Source organism: Poecile atricapillus, chromosome 2 (assembly GCF_030490865.1).
Source record: "Poecile atricapillus isolate bPoeAtr1 chromosome 2, bPoeAtr1.hap1, whole genome shotgun sequence".
Taxonomy (NCBI): Eukaryota; Metazoa; Chordata; class Aves; order Passeriformes; family Paridae; genus Poecile; species Poecile atricapillus.
This window is the reverse complement of record NC_081250.1, coordinates 49,427,917-49,450,918: the sequence shown is the minus strand read 5'-3', so window position 1 is coordinate 49,450,918 and position 23,002 is coordinate 49,427,917. Positions and strand designations below refer to the sequence as shown.

Below are 23,002 nucleotides of genomic sequence, written 5' to 3'. Positions count from 1 at the left end.
GTTCATGCTAATAAAGTTCTTGGTTTTCACAGATTTCATGGATTTTCAAAGCATTTCTCCATACCACATTAAAACCACTTATTAAAGAGTCACAGCTTGAATAAACAACACATTTGAGTCTTTTCCATTCGAAAGATTCAATCATTAAGTAAGAGAAAAAGCAAAAACTTACAACATAGGTGTCACTTACTAAATGCTGACTTCCTCAAACAAGTATTTCCAGATTCTTGGACCAACTGTTTTTTAATCCAGACTCACTCAAAAAGTTAATGTATGTTACAAATACTTACAACTGCTTTAAACACATCAGGTAGCAGAACCGTTTTGGTCATAAAACCCCTTTAAGATCAAGACCAACCACTAACCCAGCACTGCCAAGGCCACCACTAAACCACGTCCCTCAGTGTCACATGCTACAACTTTCTAATACTTCCAGGGATGGGGACTCACCCTCTTCCCTGGGCAGTTACAATGCTTGACCGTGCTTGACAATTTTCAATGAAAACATTTTTCTTAATATCCTATCTAAATCTCCCCCGGCACAGCTCGAGGCCATTTCTTCTTCTCCTATCCTTTACTCCTTCAGAGAAGGGACTGACTTCCACCTTGCTACAGCCTCCTTTCAGGTAGTTGTAGAGAGCAGTAAGGTCACCCCTGAGCCTCCTTTTCTCCAGGATACATAATCCACAGCTGCCCCTCATCAGACTTGTGCTCCAGATCCTTCCCCAGCTCCACTGCCTTTCTCTGGACACACTCTAGCACCTCAAGGTCCTTCTAGCAGTAAGGGTCCAAAACTGAACACAAGATTTGAGGTGCAGCTTCATCAGTGCTGGGTACAGGGGGTTCATCACTGCCCTGCTCCTGCTGGTCACACTATTGCTGATACAGGACAAGATGTTATTTGCCTTTGTGGCCAGCTGGGCACAGCTGGCTCATGTGCAGCCTCATGGCACACAGCACACCCAGGTGCTTTTCCTGTAGCAGTGCCTGGGGTTGTTGGGACCCAAGTCCAGGACCCAACTTCTGGCTTTGTTGACTCCCATACAGCTGGCCTCAACCCATGGCTCCAGCCTGTTCTGATCCCTCCACAGAGCCCTCCTACCCTCCAGCAGGTCAACACACCTGCCCAGCTTGGTCTGATCTTCAAACTGTCTGAGCAGGCCTTCCATTCCCTTGTCCAAATAATGGGTAAAAATAATAAACAGAACCAGCCCCCAGTGCTGAGTCCTGGGGAATACAACTTGCCACCAGTCACCAATTGGATTTAACTTCAGTGACCATCCACAACCTCTGGGCTCAGCCATCCAGACACCTTTGAAGCCAGTGAAGAGTGCACCCATCCAGGACACGAGCAGCCACACTTGCATGCTTCATTACAACAATAAATTTGATCAAACATTTAAATTAGTCTGAGGACACTGATTTAAATGCTCTTCCAACACTTCTTGAACCCACCTGCTGAAAAATTTAAACACTTCCAATTTGTTTCACATGTTAGTATGTGGCACAACTATCTTCCAAAACTATTTTTGCCCAGTGGTCTCTCTTTCACAGTAAGATGAACTTAAAACTGCTATTAAACAGATAAACACATTTATATATGGAGTTTTTGTGTGTAAAATGCGTATCCCTGTTGAGATTTATACATGTATGTACATATACAAATATAACCTATCTGTGTTTGGTCATTTTAACTGTCAACTACATTTCCTTTAATTTTCAGGGAAGTAAAATATTTTGCAACACCTTGTAGGGTTGTATGTAAAAGCTAACGTCAATACAGTTATATAACAGACTAATGGAAAGTTCAATATCTGCAGAAAAATATGTCATGGTATAATACGACACGGTAAAACTGAAAAAGATTCTGTATACCATTACTGAATCTTTTCTTTTTCTTTTGACAATAACAAGTGGGCCAAGTTATATTTACTTGTTTTAGAAAAGTATGAGTAGACACTTTTCCCAGAAATCCTATCATCCAGACACATATGCCCATAATTCTAATAGTCTCTTCTACTTTCGATATATACTATTATTTTAATAATTAATGTGATCACCTGGGAAAGAGATTGTGATACAGTAATTATGTACTTTTATGTAACATCTCTCTTAATCACAGAACAAGCAGCTGTTTTAAATACCAAACGACATAACATTCAAACACTGCTTTATTTTTCCCAGAATAGAGACACGTAGTCTTATGAAAGAACACATACCCTGGTATTTACTGCTTCCAAAGTATTTTTCAAGGATCTTAAATGGAAGTACTAAAAGAAAGATTCCAAATTTGTGTGCTAGACTCCCAAAATGCTGATGCCAGTTGCAGAGCACGCTCAGTGTGGTTAATCATAAAATGGTAACACCTTAGAAGAAATCTAGTGCAGCATTAGATGGTTGCCTAGGAAACTGAATTAAGTCTCTTATCAGGCATTACACTTCAATACAAAGATCACTAACATGCTTTTTGAAATAGTGAAAAATATATGCCCTACAACTGCTGTACTGATTTTGCCCAAATGTAATTTACAGCATATATGTAGGTTGCAAAGATTGAAGTAATAGTAAAGCATTCATGTTTTTCACTTCATAGCAGGAGGCTGTAATGCTTAAGGGGGTGAATATTCAGTGACATTAGCTGTTCCCTGCACTTAAGGAAATCTATCCACATCAAAACAGAACAGGAAATTAAATGGGGATGGGGTGTGAAAGGTGGAATATGTTCTCCCATATTGCTGTTGGATAATATATTATTATACTTCCATCGTTTACTGAGATCTGAATCACAAATAAAAATATCTCAGGGTCACCAAAATGTAACACTCTTTATTAGAAGAAAAATGCATTTAAGGTTGCAGGTATGTTATGAGTGGAAACAGTTATAAAATTGAAACTTCACCTAGAAAAGAGGATGTATTGTATTTGAAAAAAGGCAGAGAACAAAGCAGGCAGGTATTTTACATCCATCTTCCTTCGCTATAGTCATGGTGGAATCCTTGGTTTCTTTTGAAAATGGAAGTACTTAAAATAGGTTAGTGCAATAAATGAGAAGTTAACTATAGTCTGAGTATTTCAAAGTAATAATTGAACTGCCTTGAAAAATTCTGTTTGCCTTCAAAAAACAATATACTCACATTTATTTAACCAAAATAGAGAAATTATAAAATAAAAATAAATTTCATTTATAAACAAAATTTATAAAAGAAATAAAAAATAAAATAAATTTTATATTGCTTAATTTATAATATAAAATACTAGTACGATGGCCTGTGGGGCCCTAAGAACTGTTACTTAGCTGAACTACTCTGCTTACATATTTCCCAACATTTTCAAGCTTGATTCCATGTTTTTCTCCTCATATCACCTGAACACACTGAGCATCTGCAATACAGAGTTATATACTTCATTAGCAATATTCAGATCAAAGAATCACTTAACTGGATATAACCAAGCTACAAAAAAAAAACCCAACTAAAATGGCAGTTTGCATAGAATACTTGATTATTGTCAAATGTATAACTATGGATACGGGTTGTATGAAGTTCAACAAGGCCAACTACTGGGTGCTGCATTTCTGTCACAACCACTGCACGTAGTGCTATGGGCTGTGGAAGTGTCTGGGAAGTCAAAATAAAAAACAGGAAGTGGTATCTCACAAGCCTGCTCACAAGAGCTCTCTGCAAACAGCTGTACAGAAGGTAACTCTGCCAACAGAGTGCATTTGGACTTGCACACGGTTCTCAAGAAGGGGTCTTGCCCTAATCATAAAGACATGGAGCAAAGACACTGCCCTTGAGAGTGAGCCCCAAATCCACCATCACTGCACAGGAAACAGGTTGTTGCAGTAGACACTCTCATGCATGCATTAGGTCAATTTTCAGGAAGCAGCTATGCGACGAAGAAATCTATTATCAATAATTACAAAAGTAACAGATTACAAATAAATACAATTATGCCACTATGAACATAAGCTGCCTCTCTGGTATGGTATGACAGATATGGCTTGCTCAACTCAAAATGCACCACAAGAGAAAGGCACTGAAAGGGGAACCAGTTGTACACAAGCTCCATTGTGTCTCTGAGCTGGGGCAGGGGGTGAGATAGCAGAGGACAGGCATGGAAGAGATCCGTAAATAGAAACTGGCAGTCAGAAAGGTAAGAAATGTTGGTTCACCTCTCTAACACAAGATGTAGCAAGCACCAAGTTTTTCAGGCAACCAGTCAAAAGGAGTTGTGCATACTAAAGTACTTGTAGAGAACACTGCAAAAGCCAAAGATCTATGTGGGTCAGAAACTAAACAGATGAAGCTGTAGGTAAACAAAGTAACAGGGCAGACTTTGAAGATGCCATGTGCCTCAGCTGGCCCTAACCTGCAAGACTGCTGACAACTCCTACTGATGAAGGGGTTATCACTGCCTGTTTCTCCTGTCCTTACTTTCTTCTCAGGCATCTGCAAACAAATCACTGTCAAATACAAGTCTTTGGTCTGACTTACTGGAGTCAGATTACATTAGAAGACAAATCTGCAGAGTCTACAGAACATGATTTAGGAAACTCCTGGTTCTTTAAGTTTTCTTGAAGAAAGCAGTTTTCTGGTTCACCATGTTACCTCTGTCTCTCTCTTCTTTGCCTCCTTTGGGCTCTTTTCTCTGTGGATATCACTTTCTATATTCTCCCAGCCTCCTCTGGGCTGAATTCTCTGTGAATACAGTTCTCTATAGTCCCCCAGCCTCCTCTGGGCTGAATTCTCTTTTATATACAATTTTCTCTTACTCTCCAGCCTCCTCTGGGCTGACTTCTCTGTAGATACAGTCCTTCTTTAATTCCCCAGCCTCCTCTGGGCTGAATTCTCCTGGGATCCTCCCTCGTGGGGAGTTCCCCTTATCTCCGTCTTCGTCACTCGAAGAAAGCCCCCGGACTCATTAGGTTCAGATTTCTCGGGTTTATTAAAGGATTTTTACAGAACTTGGCAGGTCCATCCAGACTAACTGCACAAGCTTAAATCGCCACGGCCTGGTCCATCTTGTTCTAATGATACAAAATGGCCCTGAACCACGCGGCCTTTTCACTCTTATACTAATTTCTATCCTATTAACTACTGACACGTATATTGTTGTCATACCTTAACAAATAAGTTTTCTATATCTACTAACGTAATTAAAAGTGCAACTAACTCTAAACCAATTACATTCTGTGCTTCTATAAACTGCAGAAGCATGGAGAAGAAGGAAGAAGAAGGACTAAAAACTACACCCTTTTCCCTCCATCTTTACTCCATGTGTGGAGCCCTCTTAAAACTTATACTTTCACCTCTGTGTCAAAAAAACTACTTTTCTACTTCTTATTTAATTTCCTACAAGCTCTGGCTTATTCAGGGATATTTAGAAGCCTTTTTATCAGTATTATATACAATTGATGTATTTTCCAGAGAATTTCACAGGCAGAGAAATTTTCCTGCATTTCTAGACTCCTACACACCAATGTGCTTTTAATTACTCTCATAAGCCCTGGACTATAGAAACTCCAGGCACTTACAATAAAGTTTTTGTATTTTTGCTTCACTGACAAAAACCGAAAATTACTCTGATCTTGTTATGAAACTTGGAGAGAGAGTTACCAGCTGAGGAGAATTCATATCACCCTTTTTAAAAGTGACCTAAAATACTGTTTTCTGCCTTTACTGAAACTAAGACTTCAGCAACTGTTAGGTTTGTTTATACACAAGTTGATCACGAGTAACAGTAACTTGCATTTTCTAGATGTCTTGATTCTGGAGATGCTCTGAGTACCAATTTCAGTTGAAGGCACTACTACTTAGCTTAACTATAAAATACTTTTAGAATATACAGCTTCAGGTGTTGTGTGTGTCCAACAGTCACCCAGTGCCAGTACTCTCTTCTGCTCTTTAATATAAACACTACTGAAATTTAAATCTTAAATTTGCTCATAATCTCATACTACTCAACTACTGTGACAAGAAAAGCCCAAACCAACAACAGGATTTTCAAAGTATTCTCAGATAGCTCCTACTTAGAAAAATTGAATAAGCTTCCCAACCATCCTTTACAAACATTACTGCAATTTTTGGGTTTTACAGAGTCTTAAAATAAAAATCAGAACTTAGCCAAACTCTGGAGCAAAATAGTATTTGTAACTACAAACAGAGACTATTCAGAAATCAATACTGTGCATAGAACAATATACCCCCAGTTCCCTTACACTGCTCCAATACAAAATGAACCAGCCAAAGAAAAACTCGCTGCAACAGAATAGATTTAAACTCTGTAGCGCTCTACTGCAGTAGTTCCACAGAATACTGAAATATGCTTTCAATTAATTTAATTAGCAGCTTGTCATAAATTATACTTTGTATTCCTGAGCTTTGAAATTTTATTTCAAAGTTCTTAAATACAAAACTAGACATGTAAAGAAGAGGAAACTTAAAATTTTGACAGACAATTTGAGATAGCTAGGGATCAGGGAACATAATGTAACTTATCCCATGCAAATTTTGAAAAAGGACTTTACCTAGAAACTTCTGCTAAAAACAACCAGTGTAATAACACCAATGTTAATATCCTAATATCACTATGTCCTTTCAAAGTCAGTATCAAAATGAGTTGATTAGTGTAGTTTGCTTGTACCTCCCAGAAAAACAGTTTCATACTCCAGCACATGTAGATCTGTTAATCTGAAATTCATTTGAGTAAACACTTCACACAGGAATAACAGTCAGTACTCTTCATCCCATAAAAACTTTAGACTACTAAAAGCTAGAGTGGAGTTATCTAACAGGAGGTGGACCACATAATCCTCTGAGACTACAGGCTTCAGCAGACATAAAGCTCTGATTAAAGTGATCTGCAAATAAAACCTTCCACCTTTAACATAAGTTAAAGAGAATATTTGTGTTTCAATGTAAATTTTAGATGACTGTCTCAAGGAGTGGTAAGCAACCATACAGCATGGAGCTAATTACTGGAAAGGCACTCCTGGAACCTTTAAAAAAATCCCAACCACCACCAAAGAAATCAGTGACAAATGAATACTGACATGCTACTATACAATTATTTCAATTCCAACACCAGAAAAATGCCAGCCAGTACATTACAATTAGCTCAAGAATTTTTCAACATGTTCCACTTCAGCTGCTAAGACATGGGGGGAAGTGTATTTTACTGCTTGGTCTTAAGAAAAGAAGTATTTCACTTACCAGTTCCTATATAGGGTTTAAAGCGTCCTGATAGTCTGTCAACAAAGGCACCTAAAACATCTAATCCCAGTAGTGCTACCTGTTGAAACAAAAGCATTAGATATTATAAACCAGATCAATGAGGAATTTTTTAGAATATATTGCAAATAACTTAGACAAGCATGCTGAAAAACTACCTTAAAGATAAATTAAAGTTTCAGTTGAAGAGCTAATAATTCCCTCAAAGTTCCTATCTAGACAAAGTTATCAGAATACGTTTGGAATGGATCAAATTTATTTTATATATATATGGGGACAATTTTTCAATTCTTGTCTTAAAACAGAAAAAAATGAATCCAATGCTTTAATATCTTCAACTACAAAACCCAAACAAAGACATGGGTTTAAAGGTTTCCCAGATGCTAAGAGCTTACTCCAAGAGCTTAGTTCTGGCCACTTCGCTCATCCACTAAGGTCATTACATCATTTTCCAAACTCCCAAAAGAAAATAACTGAGAAGCTAATTCTGCTTTCCCTAGTGGCCCAGACTAGACCATTTGTCCACCTGCTTGTTAAGCTAGGGAAGCTTAATTTTTCATTTTGTCATTAAAAAAAACAAACAAAGAACATGCTCAAACCTAACAAAAACAACAAGAAAAACTAAACCAAAACAAAAATCAACTAAACTCACAACAACAACAAAAAAAAAACCCAATCAAAAATGAAACAAAAACAGAAAAAGAAAATTAAAAAAAAAAAAAAAGCAATTTGAGGAATTTCCCATCCATGAACAGAAGCTAGATGAGACAACAATATCCACTAATATAGAAACAAAAATGCAAATAGAAATTATCAGTTAGACTAAATTATTTTAGGGAGTCAGGACACTTTTTTTGCTGTTTACTATCCTGCATATTGCTCCAAGACTTCATTCTGTATTTCCTACAATAGCTCATAAGGAACACCAGAACCTGCATTTTCACAACTTGTAGTTACCTCAATTTGCTGCTGCCCATGAAGGTGCAAATGGAACAACCATTTGTCAGAGGAACAGCCTCCTCAAGCTTGGGTGTTCCTTACAGCTTTTGCTCCACTTAATTTCCTAGTAAGACATGCACTGCACATTTTTCCCCATGAACTCATGACTAGAAATCCTCTCCTTGATTAGCTGTTTATTTTCATAAAATTTGGATCCGTATTTTTTGGACCCCTCTTGTTCCTCAATATCCCTATCTATCACAGTTGTCCACATTGGGCAACAGGCCAGAAAAAAATTTGACTGGATATGCATGTGATACACATGGCCCACGCACACAACATCATATGAGCCTTGTTTCCATAGGAAACCAGACAAATAAGGTTCCCATAAAACCTAGGATGAGAAGCAACTGCACACTGAAGCTGGTTTTAATAAATTCAGTATTAATACAACAGATCATCTTTTTTAAAGGAGATATAAAACTTAGTTCGCAGTTAGTACAACTTACCTGGACACAATTTTATTACATACTGAAACAAAGGATAGCACATATAAGTAGACAGCACCACGAGTTTAAATTACTGTATTGCCAACAAGTAACTCTATCCACAGATTAGGAAAACAGAATACTATAACTAGTAATTTACTTAGACAAAAAAAATATATACAAATTAGCTTTCATGGTAATGTCAAGGCCTTTCGCAGGATTTTTCCTTCAGTGTTATTTTCCAGATTATCAAGCAATATGAAACCATAGTCAAAAATTCCATCTAAAAACCAGTGTCTGAAAGACAAAAATTCCTTCTGGATACATTGTTTTCCTATGCTTCTGTTTCCTGACTACAAATCTGAGACTTGCACTGACAATTTTAAGGTACCTTTCCATGCAAGTGTTTTGCACAAACAGAAGTCTTTCCTTCTGTAAAGATGCTTTGTAAAAAGTCTCTCTCTTCTCTGCACATTTGATTATCTTTGCAAAATCTGTCTTGAAGACTTCTACCCTCCTGAAGAACAGCAACTCAGAAATTTAGAGTAAAGCACGCATGTATGAGCTTTACCTCATACAAGGTCTTCTGTGGTCTGCAACTTTGAAAATGTAACAGGTATGAATAGTCAGGATAACTGGAGAGTTAGAATCTGTGGCCACAAGTTGAAGTAATGGCGAACTGCTCTAGCTACAAAATTTGCTTTCATTCCACATTACAAAACAAGTCACTTGAACCACACAGCTACAGAGGATAGCAAATGAACCACCACCCGTTGGTTTTGTGAATCAGTTTTAATATTTCTCTGTTCTTATACACAATGTTCTAAGCTTCAGCATCTCCTGGTAGGTATCATCTGTGCAGTATTCAAGCAGACCTTTGGAAAGAGTCTTTAATTTATATGGGGTCACATAAAAAAAACCAAAAAACAAAAAAACACAAACCTGTAAGTTGAGGCAGAACTTACAGGTTCTGCAGAAGACCTGCAACAAAAAGGTTCCAAGTACTGAGACACTGTGTGGGACCATTTGCCAACACAGGCTCTTCACTATCAATAGAAAAACCTTTCACCACCATCACTGCTCTTTCCCCAACATCTCCAATGAAGGATGAATGCCTTCTGGGATTAAAATCAATGGATTTGTTTCTTACTCTGCATTCATTAAGCCTTTTGCATGCTATCTAGAAAGAGCCTTTGTATGTTGAGACTGATTCATCAGTTCACCATTGTTTGAAGCATTTAAAGTGCTTTTAAAGTTCATAGGGGAAAAGAAATTATGCTCATTTGAACTTGGAGTTGGTTAATTGCTATTCTTTAACAAGCCAATATTCAGCCCATCCTTGACTTCTCAGATCACAACAAAGTTGCCAAACCAAATGAGAAATATTTTATCTGTTCTGGATAAAAAAAGACCAGGCTCTTTAGTGAAACCATGATGTTCCAACCAGAAAACTAAATAGATTATAAATAGAACCAGTGATTAGTAATTGAGCCTATTCTTGCTCTGCAGCTTGTTCCTTTTCCAGCTCTCCTTCTGCACACATCTTCCTGCACTGCCCCTTCCCTTCTGTGGACAACTTCCAGGCACCTAAGTTTTTTGATAGAAAAAGAAATACTGTTCTTGAAACCATACCTGGATAACCATGCATGCTTACCATTAATTTTCACGGTTAATTTACAGAAATTCATTCTGTAACTTTCCATCCCTGTGGGGGGCAGCTAGGAGCAGGACACTACCAGAAAAACATCTCTACTTGCGTAAGTTGCCAAATGACCGTAATACAAATGTCCTTGGATTTGGTCGTAGGATCTCTGAACCGTACATGGAAATACGGATTCTGTAGATCGGGATCTGTGAACTAGTCATGAGAATCTAATGGGGGAATTATGGAGGTCACTATCTGAAACTCCAAAGAATGAAGTTAAGGCATTTGACTTCCTGTCACCATGGGGACAGCTGTGGTATCACTAACAATTACTGACAAACAGGATACAGCATGCCAAACAACTACGCCCTGCAAGAGCAAGCATTGTTCCAGCGCTGCACTGCTGGAACAAGATAGACGCAAAAACTTCATGGGATGTTTTTTCAAGTTTTGTCAGCCAAGACACAAGGTACACTTTCTAAATTGTCATAATCTCTAGAACTCTGCAAGCAGCTCAAAGTGAAACAAAAATATTTATGTTCACGCAGTATTTTGTGCTTCACTTCTTCAAGTTTCATATTCTTAGTTCTCTCTACTCATCTTTCAGGATACACTTCTGCTCTACTCCATACGTCTTGCTCCATTTACTGTTTCCCGCTCCAATTCTATCCACTTGCCTCATTCTGCCAGGATCTACCCATATTCCATTCCCTCCTTTAACTCAAAAGCTTGCAGAGATACTTAAGCATGCCCGTGGCCCCACTGGCAGAAGGACACTTCCATTTTCCTGGGTCATTTCTTCAACCCATGTGGTTCTTCAGTCCCAACCATGTCATCTTCATACTCCATTCTCCCTGCCACTCAGCAACAGTTGGACAGCTGCCTCTGCTGACAGAAGCCAAAACTGCAGTCCCAGCTGCAGAAGCTACCACACCTATCATCTATACTTCAGATATTTTAGCTGACAATAAAGCCTTATTTCCATTCTCTTGTTTGTTTCACCTTCAAGGGCACTAATGACACACTTCCAATTCCAACAGTATGATTTTTTTTTTAATGTATATCACATCACATTGCAAGGAGAGGGCAGAGTTGCAGTTATCTAAGTCTTCAAGCTGAACAATTGGAGTCCAAGCTCATTAGCAAATACAGAGCCCCCTCTACCTAAAAAAATAAGGCTACTGCCTTCAAAATGATGTTTTACAACCATAAGATTCTCCTAAGTATCCAATCTTTGCTACTGTTAAAACTACTTATGAGCTACCACCTCATTGTCTCAAAAGGGGTATAGACTATCAAACTTCTGATAACCACCCCGTCACAATTCTCCTGTGATGACCAATCACAACACATTTCAGCACAGTGCAAGCAACTATGCTACCAGAGGATTGCTGAATGAATCACCAGTATTTATCTAGAGAGTGACAAGTGTATTTCTGCACTGAAAAGACTTGGTTTCTTCAGACCCTCTCAAGAGGCACAACTCTTGGGTGTCCCTGTTATGTTGACCTCTCCGGTACTGCAGCCAGAATAAGCAAGTGTAGTGCTCTCACAAAAATTTTAGCGGTTATTAAAAAAAAAAAAAAAAAAAAAAAAAAGTTTTAATGCCCTTTCCCCAAGTTGGGAACTTTAGCTTCCTATCATGTCTGCCTGCATTAAGAAACATTTAGCCAATTCTAAAGAACACATTGATGTAACACTCAAAATTATCATTTCCAACCTTCTGTTATTTCAAAATCTCTCATAATCTTCAAACTGAATTCAGACTGCAAGTGTGATCTCCAAACTGTTCTGTATTATGTGAATAAGACAATATTCTTAAATTTTTGTACTGCCTGCAGCTTGATCCATTACAGGAGCATCTCCAGTTTGCTTCACATGTGCATTAAACATTCTTCCCTTATCTATTGTAATACATTTTTCATAAATATTGTTTGAAGGACTGTGAGCAAAACCCAGGAGTATATAATGCAGCACACCTGACATTGTAAGCTATTTCTTTTTGATATTTTCTGGCTAAAACTTTATGTGCTGCATTGGAAAAAGTTTCAAAACAGAGCCTCTTTAAAAGCAGGGTTCAGTGGGAAGACAATGAAATGTATGGCATTTCTCTTTCAAATAAATAATTAATTAAAAATCAACGGTTTTTTCCCCAAAGAAAATTGCCGTTGAAAGCCTTTCTAAGCACATTGATGGTGCAAAACAAAGAAACACTTTATTTTAGGACTCAGTTCTTTCAAAAGAATTTAATTATTTTTGTGCCCAAGGTCTCTTATTTCCTTTCCCATTTCCTCTTATTTAAATTGTATCAAGCATACAGTGACCCCCATTCTCTGCTACTCACTCCCACCTCTGCACCAGCTCCTCTGCTGTGGGAAGAGAAGCATTCCTGCAGCTGAACAGCAGCCCACTTCAGGAAACCAGCCCAAGAGATGAACAAGAGAAGGCATCTTCTCAGCCCTATCTCCTCCCTGAGCCTGTTAGCTGTGCAGCCCCACAGGCATTCCCATCAGAGCAATGCAGGCATGACGCACCAGCACCACTCCTCAGGCAGGGACAGAAACTGCTTGAATCAGCAGTGCTGCTAAAATCGCTCGGCTCACCCGCCCTGACTGCTGCGAGCTCTGCTCTGAAGGATGCACCTCTCCTCTTACACACTGCATGGTGCTTGGAAAGGCTCTCTACCCACACCCAAGTCAATCAAACTGCAGGCTAAAAGTGGCGATCCTGTTATCCGTCTTGACCTCCAGACATATTTGATGTGGTGGACTTAAATCTCCTGTAACAGGAATCAAATCAGCTTGCTGAAACACTGGAAGATGAATTCAACATTGACAAAAAGTTAATTGCCTCAAGAAGGACAGTGAGAATAGAACACCCGGTCACATGAGCAGCAGAGCTGCTGTTTCAGGTGAGTACAGTTAGGCTGAATAACACACACTGAAGCTGCAAAACAACGGAGAACTGTCAATTCCACCTCTGGAGGAGATGCCTGAGACTCTGAGACTACGTATTCCCCATTCCCAATTAAAGACCAGACAAAATTAGTTTTAATTAAAATAATTAAAACTTCTTGCAAGTGTCCCTTGTCTTCAGGAGACATGCTTGACTATTTGGCTAATATTCAATTGTTGACTTAGTGTAACATGAGCAGAACATAAATAATACATGAAAAAATAGTGATTATTACTCAAGAAGGAATCAAATAATTGAGTTGGAAAACTGAAACTGGCTTCATACATGGACAGGTGAAACCACATTTTCATTACATAGAAAAAAGAAAGTAGCTCCCACACAGCCAAGATCAAACAAAACTTGAAGAAAGAAAGCAAGAATGAAATGCAGCAAAGAACTCCTTTCTTCTTCAACAAAGACATTTAAATTACCACTGTTTGCTAACAAAGACTAAGGAAATACCGAGATCTACACAGTAACTGAAAAATAAAGGTTTAGCTGGGTCCTCTTTTATTCCCGTTCTCAGTCCTGCATTGTTAGTCCTACAATTCACTATGGCATTTGCCTTTTGTGTAGCATATGTTGGCTTGTGTTCAACTTCAGATCCAAAACAACCCACACATTTTCTTCCTAAGGTCTGCTACTCAATCACACACCCCACATCCCACATTTGTGCATTCAATTATTTGCAATCAAATGTGTGACCTCACATTTTTGGTCTCTGAACTCTCTTTTTTCAGATCTCAGTATCTTCATTTTGTTCAGATAGTTTTAAAATGTAGTTTCCACTCACACACATACATGCAGTCAGCCAAGTTTCAACAGCTGCCATCTCTTTGAAAATACTTCAGACAAGCATGCCAACCACTTGTCTTTACCTATTTGCAAAATTACAGTTCAAATCTTCCCTTCCCTTCTAGAAACTGAAAGCTCCTCCTGCCGGCCTTTTGTCGAGCTAAAGACAAACCAAAATAAATACTTGCCAAACCAAGGAAATAGAAGAATGTAACATCAACATTACTGGTATTTTAGTATATTTTGGTATTGAGACAAACCTCAGAAAAATCTCATTCTTCAAGATGCATAGAATAAGACTTAATTTCAAGGATTTGTCTAAAAGAAACAGTTTATCCACACTATAAGAAAGAGATAGAGTGAAATCAGATTTTCTCTTTCCCATGGCAAACAACCTGCTGCTCTGGCATAAAACTAGTGATTATTAATTACTTTTCTACTGCAGCTGAGGAATAAAACAAGCTAAGATATTAACCACAAAGGTAAGAAATCCAGAGGTGACTTGTACTCATAAACATTCCTGATGATTCTTCTCATATAAAATTACCTTGAGAAACTACCATCATTTTAGTCATAGGTTTTTGTTAGTTCTGATCAGGTGTGATCTGTTTAAAGAACCAAAAAGTGGCTTTATTGCTCAAAAAATAGTTTTAATGAGGGTAATTGTTCAATTTTGGTGTTCTTAAAGGACTCCACAACATGCTAACAGTCAAGAGTACATTTGCAAAGCTCTACATTTTACAGTATTTCCCCATCCCACATCTCTTCAGCAGAAATTCAAAGCAGATTTCCAGATTACTTGAGTCAGACATAGAACAGTTTGAGTCACCAGACTGCAGTTAGATAATCTTGTAATTATTTCAAGTGACTACTGAGTATGACAGCTAACAGATGTGTTAAACAGAACTCATGTATACATAGCTGAAGATTCAGGCTAACCCAGTAACACCAGCAAATATCTATCAGTAGTACCACTCTCAGAATGGGTAACTAATTTACTGTTTGAAGTTCACCTGAGAGTCCCAGCACAAACAATAGCACTGTTGCCATTTCCTGAGATTGCTAGATATTTCAGTTTGAGACCAAATACCAGCAAAATAATTCTATCACTTAACTCTTAATACTTTCCATTCAACATACCTACTCCTATTCCTCACAACCTTGGGAAAACAGTTGAGGGAGGGAGGACAGGCACTGACATATACCCAAAAAGCCAAATCTCCGCACTGTAGAAGAGACATTAGATGGAACCAATACAAAATAAACCAGATCACCAAGCAAACAATTTCCAGTTCAGTGAAGAATTCTTTCATTCTAGTGAGATACAAAGTAAAAGTTTAAATTATGCACATCTTCTGGGTAACTCCTCGATGTTGCAAAGCTTTCAAGAGTCTTTGTAAGTCAATTTATCACTGCATAGACATCATAACTGAAGTCCTCATAATTCAACATTGACTCCTCTCTCTAGGTCATCCCCTATGTTCTGCAACCACTACAACTCTGAACCACCTGCCAGTGAGTCAACACATTCTTAATCCCACCTTTTTGTTATACCAGTAACTCAAGCTAGTAATTGTGTTTTCCACTTCAATGAGTTAGATGAACTCAGAAATTTTCCTATCTGCTCTCTCAGTTTGGAATTGCCAGGTTGTTTATTAAATAACTATAAAGAGCTGCAAACTTCAGAACAGCAAAAGCACTGCCTGTTTTATGTGGCCAAAACCTTTTGGAGATGAGTTAATTCAACCTTGCTGATAACCAGCCCACATTTAGAATTATAGAATTGTTTACGAAAAGGTCTTTAAGATCATCGAGTCCAGCCTGTTTACTGAACGCTTATTCTCTTTTTCCCCACTCATCATCAAGCCTGCTAAGCTAACTCTCCAGAGTCTTTCTCTTCTGGTTACATGAGCCAAAAACTTTCTACAGTGGCATAACATAAAAAGTTTTCTCTTCACGGGCACACCTTAAGAGCTGAGACCAGAGCTCCCAGATCATGCATCTCCTCTTTCAGGATGGTCACCAGAGTGCACTGCATACAAGAACTGAGCTTTCAGTGGGGATAAAAAATATAGCACATTCAGGGCAAGTCACATTAGTTATCCCCTTACTATCCATACCCATCACCAAGAGCAGAAATAACGCTACCCCCTCAAAACATCCTCCAGCATTCCCCACTTGCATCTCCAATTCATCTAGCTCAGCAGTTCTGAGTCTCCAGCCATTATCAGTGCTTGTGATATCACCAGTCATGTCAACTGGGAGAGACTCTGGAGACCTGCAAGTCCTTTAGCAAGATACAGAAGGACGATAAGCAGAATTTTTTAAGTGCTCTGTGTATCTATTTCTCAGTAAAGGGTGACCAACAATATGTTAAATAATACAGCAACCAAGAATCACTAGGGGTTTTTTTTGAGAAGACACCTAAGTCTATTCACTACTTTCTATTGTTCAGGGTCTGAGTGTAATAACGAAATAGGATTCAACATTTAAATGTTTAATGTCTATGCTTGCATAAGACAAAATATGTAAGTAAAACACAACGTAATTTTTCTACCCTATTAATCTTCATTTTGAAGCAGCACATGCTGGCAGTAACTACCACAGCCAGGAACACTGGAACTAATAATGAGCAAAACACCCAAGATCTTGTGCTGTTGCCATTAATATAATCACAGAATCTTCAGAACTAGAAGGGACCCACAAGAATCATCAAGCTCAGCTCTTAAGTAATGTTCCCTACAGGGATCAGACCCATGACTAACACCATGCTCTAACATATGTGAAGTGCTCTGAAACACACTAAAAAGTCACCAGTAAGTGGACATAGAAAAGATGTAAACAAAAATACTTTAATGATTTTGCAAGCTATCTTGAAAATTCTTAGAATTTGTAATACTCTCATTCTGCATGACTCTTTTCTAGAGGTACCCAACCATTAAGTAAGGGCAACCGGCTCAAACTGAAACACAAAAGTCTCAAAATACAAGGGGAAGATTTCCTTTACTTTGAGGGTGACAGACGAGTTTACAAGCTGCCCAGAGAGGCTGTGGAGGCTCCTCTGGAGATATTCAAAATCCACCTGGGATTCCATGCAACCCGCTTGCTCTAAGTGAGCCTGCTTTAGCAGGGAGGTTGGACTAGGGAATCTTCCTTCTGTGACAGAGGCTTGCAGAGCACTGCACAGTTCTCATTTATCCTATAGTCCAAACAGCTAAGGAGTTCTGTCAGCTTGCATCAACAGAAAGCAAAATGTCTTGTACTATGAAAAAAATACATCCTGAAAATTGAACTTCCAATTTTAATGCCTAATTATGTTAATTTACAAGTGCAGGTAGCAACTTTTACATTACCCTGCTAAGTAAGTAGCTAGCCCTCCTCATAAAAAAAAGAGTATTTTTAAAGACCTGTCTAGGTTTTGCAGTAATCAATTTTATCACCAACAACTGCCCTCAGATGATGAATTTAAAGGCAAATAAATTATATTTGTCCAGCACATGCTACTTCCTCAAGCTAACCCGACCTTTACTGACAAACATGCTTCCAAAATAAATAAATCATGTGCGCAAATGGAGTTAAGCCTTTATTATTTTCAGACCTCAAACTCAGAAGTTGCTACGTGCAAACGCTGGCGGATTAATGTCAACTGAGGGGGAAAAAAAATACATATCCATTTCAGGAACATACTGCCCCTCGAGGTTACTGTGCGCCCTCCTCCTGTGTCTCAGAAAACAGGAAAAAAAAGCGAGAACAAGCTCACCGCAGTGAGCTTAAAGGTCCGAAGAGCGAGTCGATCACGCCAGGAGGGCAGGGCGGAGCTGGCCGGGCCGGGAGCGCAGCGCGGCCGGCAGCGCCCCCCGGCGGCGGCAGCGCGGGCCTGCCCCGGCCGCGCCGCGCACAGGCACCGCGGGGAGGAGAAAATCCAAAACAAATAAATTAAAATTAAAAAAATTAAAAATAAAATAAAAAATCGCCAGTGCGAACACGATTGTCCTCGGCACTAAAACTGCGCTGTCAATCGCCTTACCGGCTGACCGACGTTAGAACAACTCGCAAGTGTTAACACCGTGTGAGGGAGTGATCGCGCTTTTCCCGTGGCTACGTCTAAAAGACACACACACAGGAAAAAGCGAAACGTGAGTCATCATCGGGCCGCTGTGAGGATACTGCATAACTTCCCAGGTACGGGAAAGTCACCTAAAGACGATATAAACATCTTCAAACTTACAGTGGAAACCCCAAGAAGCCAATTATTCCTTAAATCGTCTAAAATACACACAGCGTGATACAAATCCGGCGGAGCAGCACTCTTTACGGCCTGCAGAAAACGATGGCAATCCCACATAACATTACACCCAAGTACAGAGACCATGGAATGGAAATGGTAGCGAAAAAAGTAAGAAAAATAATCATCACCTATCTCGTTTCTAAGTAAAAAACACAACCCGAGTGTGTACTATAGTTGCAGGGCCAGGGAGGGTGGGGTGGGTTTAACATTATGCCGTAAAAAAACCCTCTCAAATGCAAACCAAAACCAAACCAAAACACCAGCTAGGCAATGATAAAGGCAAAACCAAAAGTCTTATTATTTCTTCTTTAAGGACTGACGGATAGAAACAATAAAACATTAACCACCCTTCCAAAATTTCGGAATTCCCCTTTGTGCGGGGAGGGATAAAACTGGCACAAATATAGTTTTACTTCTGCTCTTACCTGATTAAAAAGTAACCCGAGGCTCTCTACCTCCCTACCATGATGAATCATGGTCTTCCCGTACCGAGCCTCGCCGAGCAGCCTTACCTTAAAATTACTGGAGTTGACCCACGCTGTTAATTCGTCGATCACTTTGTCAAGGCGCTGCTGGTCCTGCTCCAGATCGGGAGACCTCGCCGGGTCGCCCAGGTACTCCAGCAGCTCTTGGCCGACCTGCATCCTGCGGCCCACGTCCTTCTGCTGTACCTGCTCGCAGAAATAATCCATGCCGGCAGGCTCCATCTTCGGACGCTGCGGAAAAGTTTCTTCGTAGGCGAGCCGAGGGCCTCAGGGTCGGAAGCGCGGGCAGGGCAGGGCGGGCGGCGGGGGCGCGGACAGGCCTGCCGTCCTCATGGAGCCGCTCCCGGCGCTCCCCGCCCCGGCTCCGCGCCCGCCGCCCCCATGCGCACTCGCAGCCCCGCAGGGGGAAGCCCCCGGCGGGAAGGGAACGCGGCGCTGCGCAGGGCTCGGTGGGAGCCGCTTACTCCTGCTCAGGGCTTTCCAGCCGCCTCCGCGCCGTCCCGAGGGATCCCGACAGGGCTCCCCGCCGCCGCCCCTCCTCTTCCCCCGCCGGGGAACGGGAAATAGAGTTCGCTGCGGCTGGAGGGGCTGGCAGGAACCCCGGCTGCGGGCTCGGGGGGTCCCCGCGGGAGGAGCTGCCGCCCCCGCTCGCTCTGCCTTCTCTCCTGGCGCCCGAGGAGAAGATCTGCGGGCCGCCTCTCACGGGCACCGGCGAGGCCGGGGCGGACCCCTCGTGCTCCTGACGCCGCGGCCTCCGGCTCGTCCTGCCCGCCCGCGGGGCGGTTCCCAAACTTTCGTCCCGGCGGGTCTGAGAGCCGCCCGCTCCCCTCCACCGCGAGCCGGACCGGACCGGGAGAGTCCCCCAGAGAGCCGCTCACGCTTCGCCGCGCTTTCCCCCGCCGGGCACTGCGGCGGCAGCGCCGCCTCCGTCCCGTGGAAGTTGCGCCTCCCGCCGCCGCTGCCGCCCCGGCCGGCGCCAGGCGGACACACCGGGCGTGGCCCGCGCCGCCCCGCCTCCCGCCGCGGCTCCCGCTTCCCCGGGGAGAGCCCGCTCCCGCCCCGCGCTGCGGCGGGATGGAGGACGGACGGACGGATGGATGGATGGAGGACGGGCGGATGGATGGGCAAGCGCAAGACGAGCAGTGCAGTGCGCGCTCCCCCGGGACCCCTGCGGGTCGTGTCCGGCGGCAGTGGGAAGCGCATGCGCCCTCTGCCCCGCTGATCGCCGCGGTGCCGGTCCGGCGCTCTTGGGGAAAAAGGGGAAGTGTTGGAAGAACAGGGGAAGAGGTGTGAAAGGCGCTGGGATGCTTGGGTGCTCGCCTCCCTTCCTCTCTCCCCGTTCTGAGCGCGGTCCCGGCTTTGCCCAGCGAGGCCCTGCAACCGCTCTCGCTTTGCTCGGTACCGGGTGTAAGGTGGGGGGATCCCCGTGGAGCCATCCCGGTACTCCCGGAGTGGTTGGCTCTGCAGCGTTGCTGTCCGCAAAATCGGGTTCCTTATCTGGAATGCGACAACACTCCAGAGAGACACTAAATTCAGAGCTGCACAAGGCTGGGTGCTCAGTGGTATTCTATAAATCCAGCACAACCCACCGGACCTTCCATGCCGCTATTTACACAGAATCACTGAATCACAGTTAGGGTTGAATGCGACCTCTGGAGATCATCTAGTCCAACCCCATGCCAGGGCAGGATCACCTAGAGCAGGCACGCGTCCAGACTGGTTTTGAATGTTCCCAGAGAGACTCCATGAACTCCCTGGGCAGCCTGATGCAGGGCTCCACCACCTTCAACATAAACAAGGTCTTCCTCACGCTGAGGTGAAACTTCTTGTGTTTATTTTATGGCCATTGTTTTAATTTATGGTCCTTGCTCCTCCTACTGTCGCTGGGCACCACTGAAAATGAGTCTGGCACCATTCTCTTGGCACCTGCCTTGGAGATATTTATGTGCATTAATGAGATCCTCATTCAGTCTTCTCTTCTCTAGACTAAACAGGTCCAACACCTGCAGTCACTCCTCACAAGAAAGATCCTTCAGACCCCTAATCATCTTTGTGGCCCTCTGCTGGACTATCTCCAGTAGCTCCTTGTCTTTTCTCGTACTGAGGAGTCCAGAACTGCACACAGGAGTTCATAGATGGCAATTTCCCAAGTAAAGCCCCAGCATTGGCTGACCCACGTGCAGATTGCCAGGATGGAATGGATTCAAGCGGATACTTGAATTAAAACAGAGACCCTTAAGTGAGGGGCTGTGACTTTAGGTGTTGTTTCAGGGCTAGTTGAAACTGGTCCAAGTCCCCTTGATGGTGGGAGAAGCAGCCCTGTCCTCTCTGTCCCTCTGCATTGGCCTCTGAGGCCTCCAAAGGTACAATTATGGCTTTTACATGCAGGGAAAGAAAAGCAGAGGAGGTCACTCTTCCCCTTCTCCCACCCAAGCTGCTCCACTTGGCCCCCATCTTGTCCTCTGTGCCAGACCCTGCACACACTGACCACTTGGGTTGATTTCATGGGCTAAATGACGGAGCTGGTGTCAGTGAGCTGGGCTGGCTCACGAGTCCTACGGGCTTCTGCATGTATCTCGGAAGGTGGGAAGCATAACTTCCATCAGTGGTGTTAGCTTCCTGCCCCTCTGATATTGGGAAGGTTCACCTTACGCTAAACTGGAGGCCCCTGCTGATGCAGGCAGTCCTTTTCTTCCCTGCTGTCCTGTAGACAATTCTTCCCTTCCTTTTACCAGAGCTGGTTTTTATTTATCTTCACTTAAACAGTTCAGAAAGATAATATTTTTATTAATTTTTCTCCCCCTTTTTTTTTTTTTTTTTTTTTTTTTTTTTACATAACTAGCTTTTTGCTGATTCAGATTCCTAAATTTTCTTACTCTGGGGTTAAGCAAGTACCAGAGTTGGAGCAGGTAGAAGTACACAGCTGGAAGGTAGATGGGGAAGACAAGGGCTGTCATTCAGTGACAGCCTTTGTGTTATGAAAGCTCAACTTAGTTTCAAGACAGCAGTCTGGCTGTCTCCCTTGCCTTGTTAGTCCTTACACTGGGGAAATGTGAGCAGGAAAGCAAGGTACTCCCTTCATTTGGCTGATGGATTTAGAGGAACCACACCTGCGAATTGCTGCTTCACAGCAGTATAAACCAAACTAAATTGGTGCTACAGTGTTCCTACTTGTCAGCTTCTCACAAATCCCTTCTCAGGAGTTCTCCATTTTCCTTCTGTCCCATTGATCTGGGAAAAAAGAACTCTCCATCCACAGGTGTGGCAAGAGGCAAGACAAGAAGCAGCCTTTTGTTGATTTTGTTGAGATGCAGCAAATTGAGGATCCTATGTTTCATCAATCCCTAGCCATTACAATAATGAAGATGGTTAAAAAGATTAAAGATACCTTTAAAACAGAAATGTATGTATTTACTTTGAGCTTACTATAATTTACAAGAATGATTATGAACTGCTCATTGTGTTTTCACAATAGATTTCCCTGTGCACTTATAAAAAAAAGGATGTTTGGATGGAGCTGAATAGTTCTTGTCATGTGTGTGCACTGCCACTTATGAAGACAGGGAATTGCAGGTTGCTTTTCTAGGAAAATGGGACCCAAGAAACTCCTGGAAGTGAAAAAATAAATTTCAGAAAAATAAAACTGGATTGCTGTATTTTTTATCAGTGCACTAGGATCTGATTCACTGGTGTTGTATGTTTAAAAAGCAAATATCTTGCTATGAAAGTTTTAAAAGTAATTGTTGACCTAATAATAGTGGCTAAATAGAAAAGAACTGAGTAGATTATACTGGACTCTTGGAGTATTAACAACTGTAAACAATTTCTATCTTTGTCCAAACTATCAGAAAAAAAGCCCCAAGTGATATAAAACTCACTTTTCATTACAGTCCACATTAAGGTCAGTCTCTCAAGAAAGAAAATCCTAAGCAAAAAAAGAAAAGAGGGGGCAAAGCTGTTGGCACTACTTTTTTGAATTTCTCTCAATTCAAAGCAAATACACTGATTAGGCAATCCAATTGCTGTGACTAGCATTGAAACTGAGGGGAAGGGTAAAGTATAATAAGACACGCACTTGAAATATCAAAACTATTTTGTCAACTCAAAGACGGCATTGCAAAGCTATGCTAAGGGCAAAAGGTCATGCTGAGCTATGTGGCCTTTCTCTTTTTTTT

General features: G+C 41.5%; 1 protein-coding gene across 21 annotated transcripts in view; it reads right to left on the bottom strand.

Moving 5' to 3' along the window:
• CLASP2 (cytoplasmic linker associated protein 2) overlaps positions 1 to 19,052 on the bottom strand; it is a 146,223-nt gene extending 127,171 nt beyond the window's left edge. For all 21 annotated transcript variants that reach the window (XM_058832630.1, XM_058832646.1, XM_058832636.1 and 18 more), the window contains exons 1-2: positions 18,855 to 19,052; positions 7,215 to 7,293 (exon numbers count right to left, since the gene is read on the bottom strand). In XM_058832630.1, coding sequence (XP_058688613.1) covers positions 7,215 to 7,293; positions 18,855 to 19,049 — 274 coding nt within the window. In that variant the 5' untranslated portion in view covers positions 19,050 to 19,052. The remainder of the gene's footprint in view (positions 1 to 7,214; positions 7,294 to 18,854) is intronic.
• Positions 19,053 to 23,002: the final 3,950 nt, after the last annotated feature.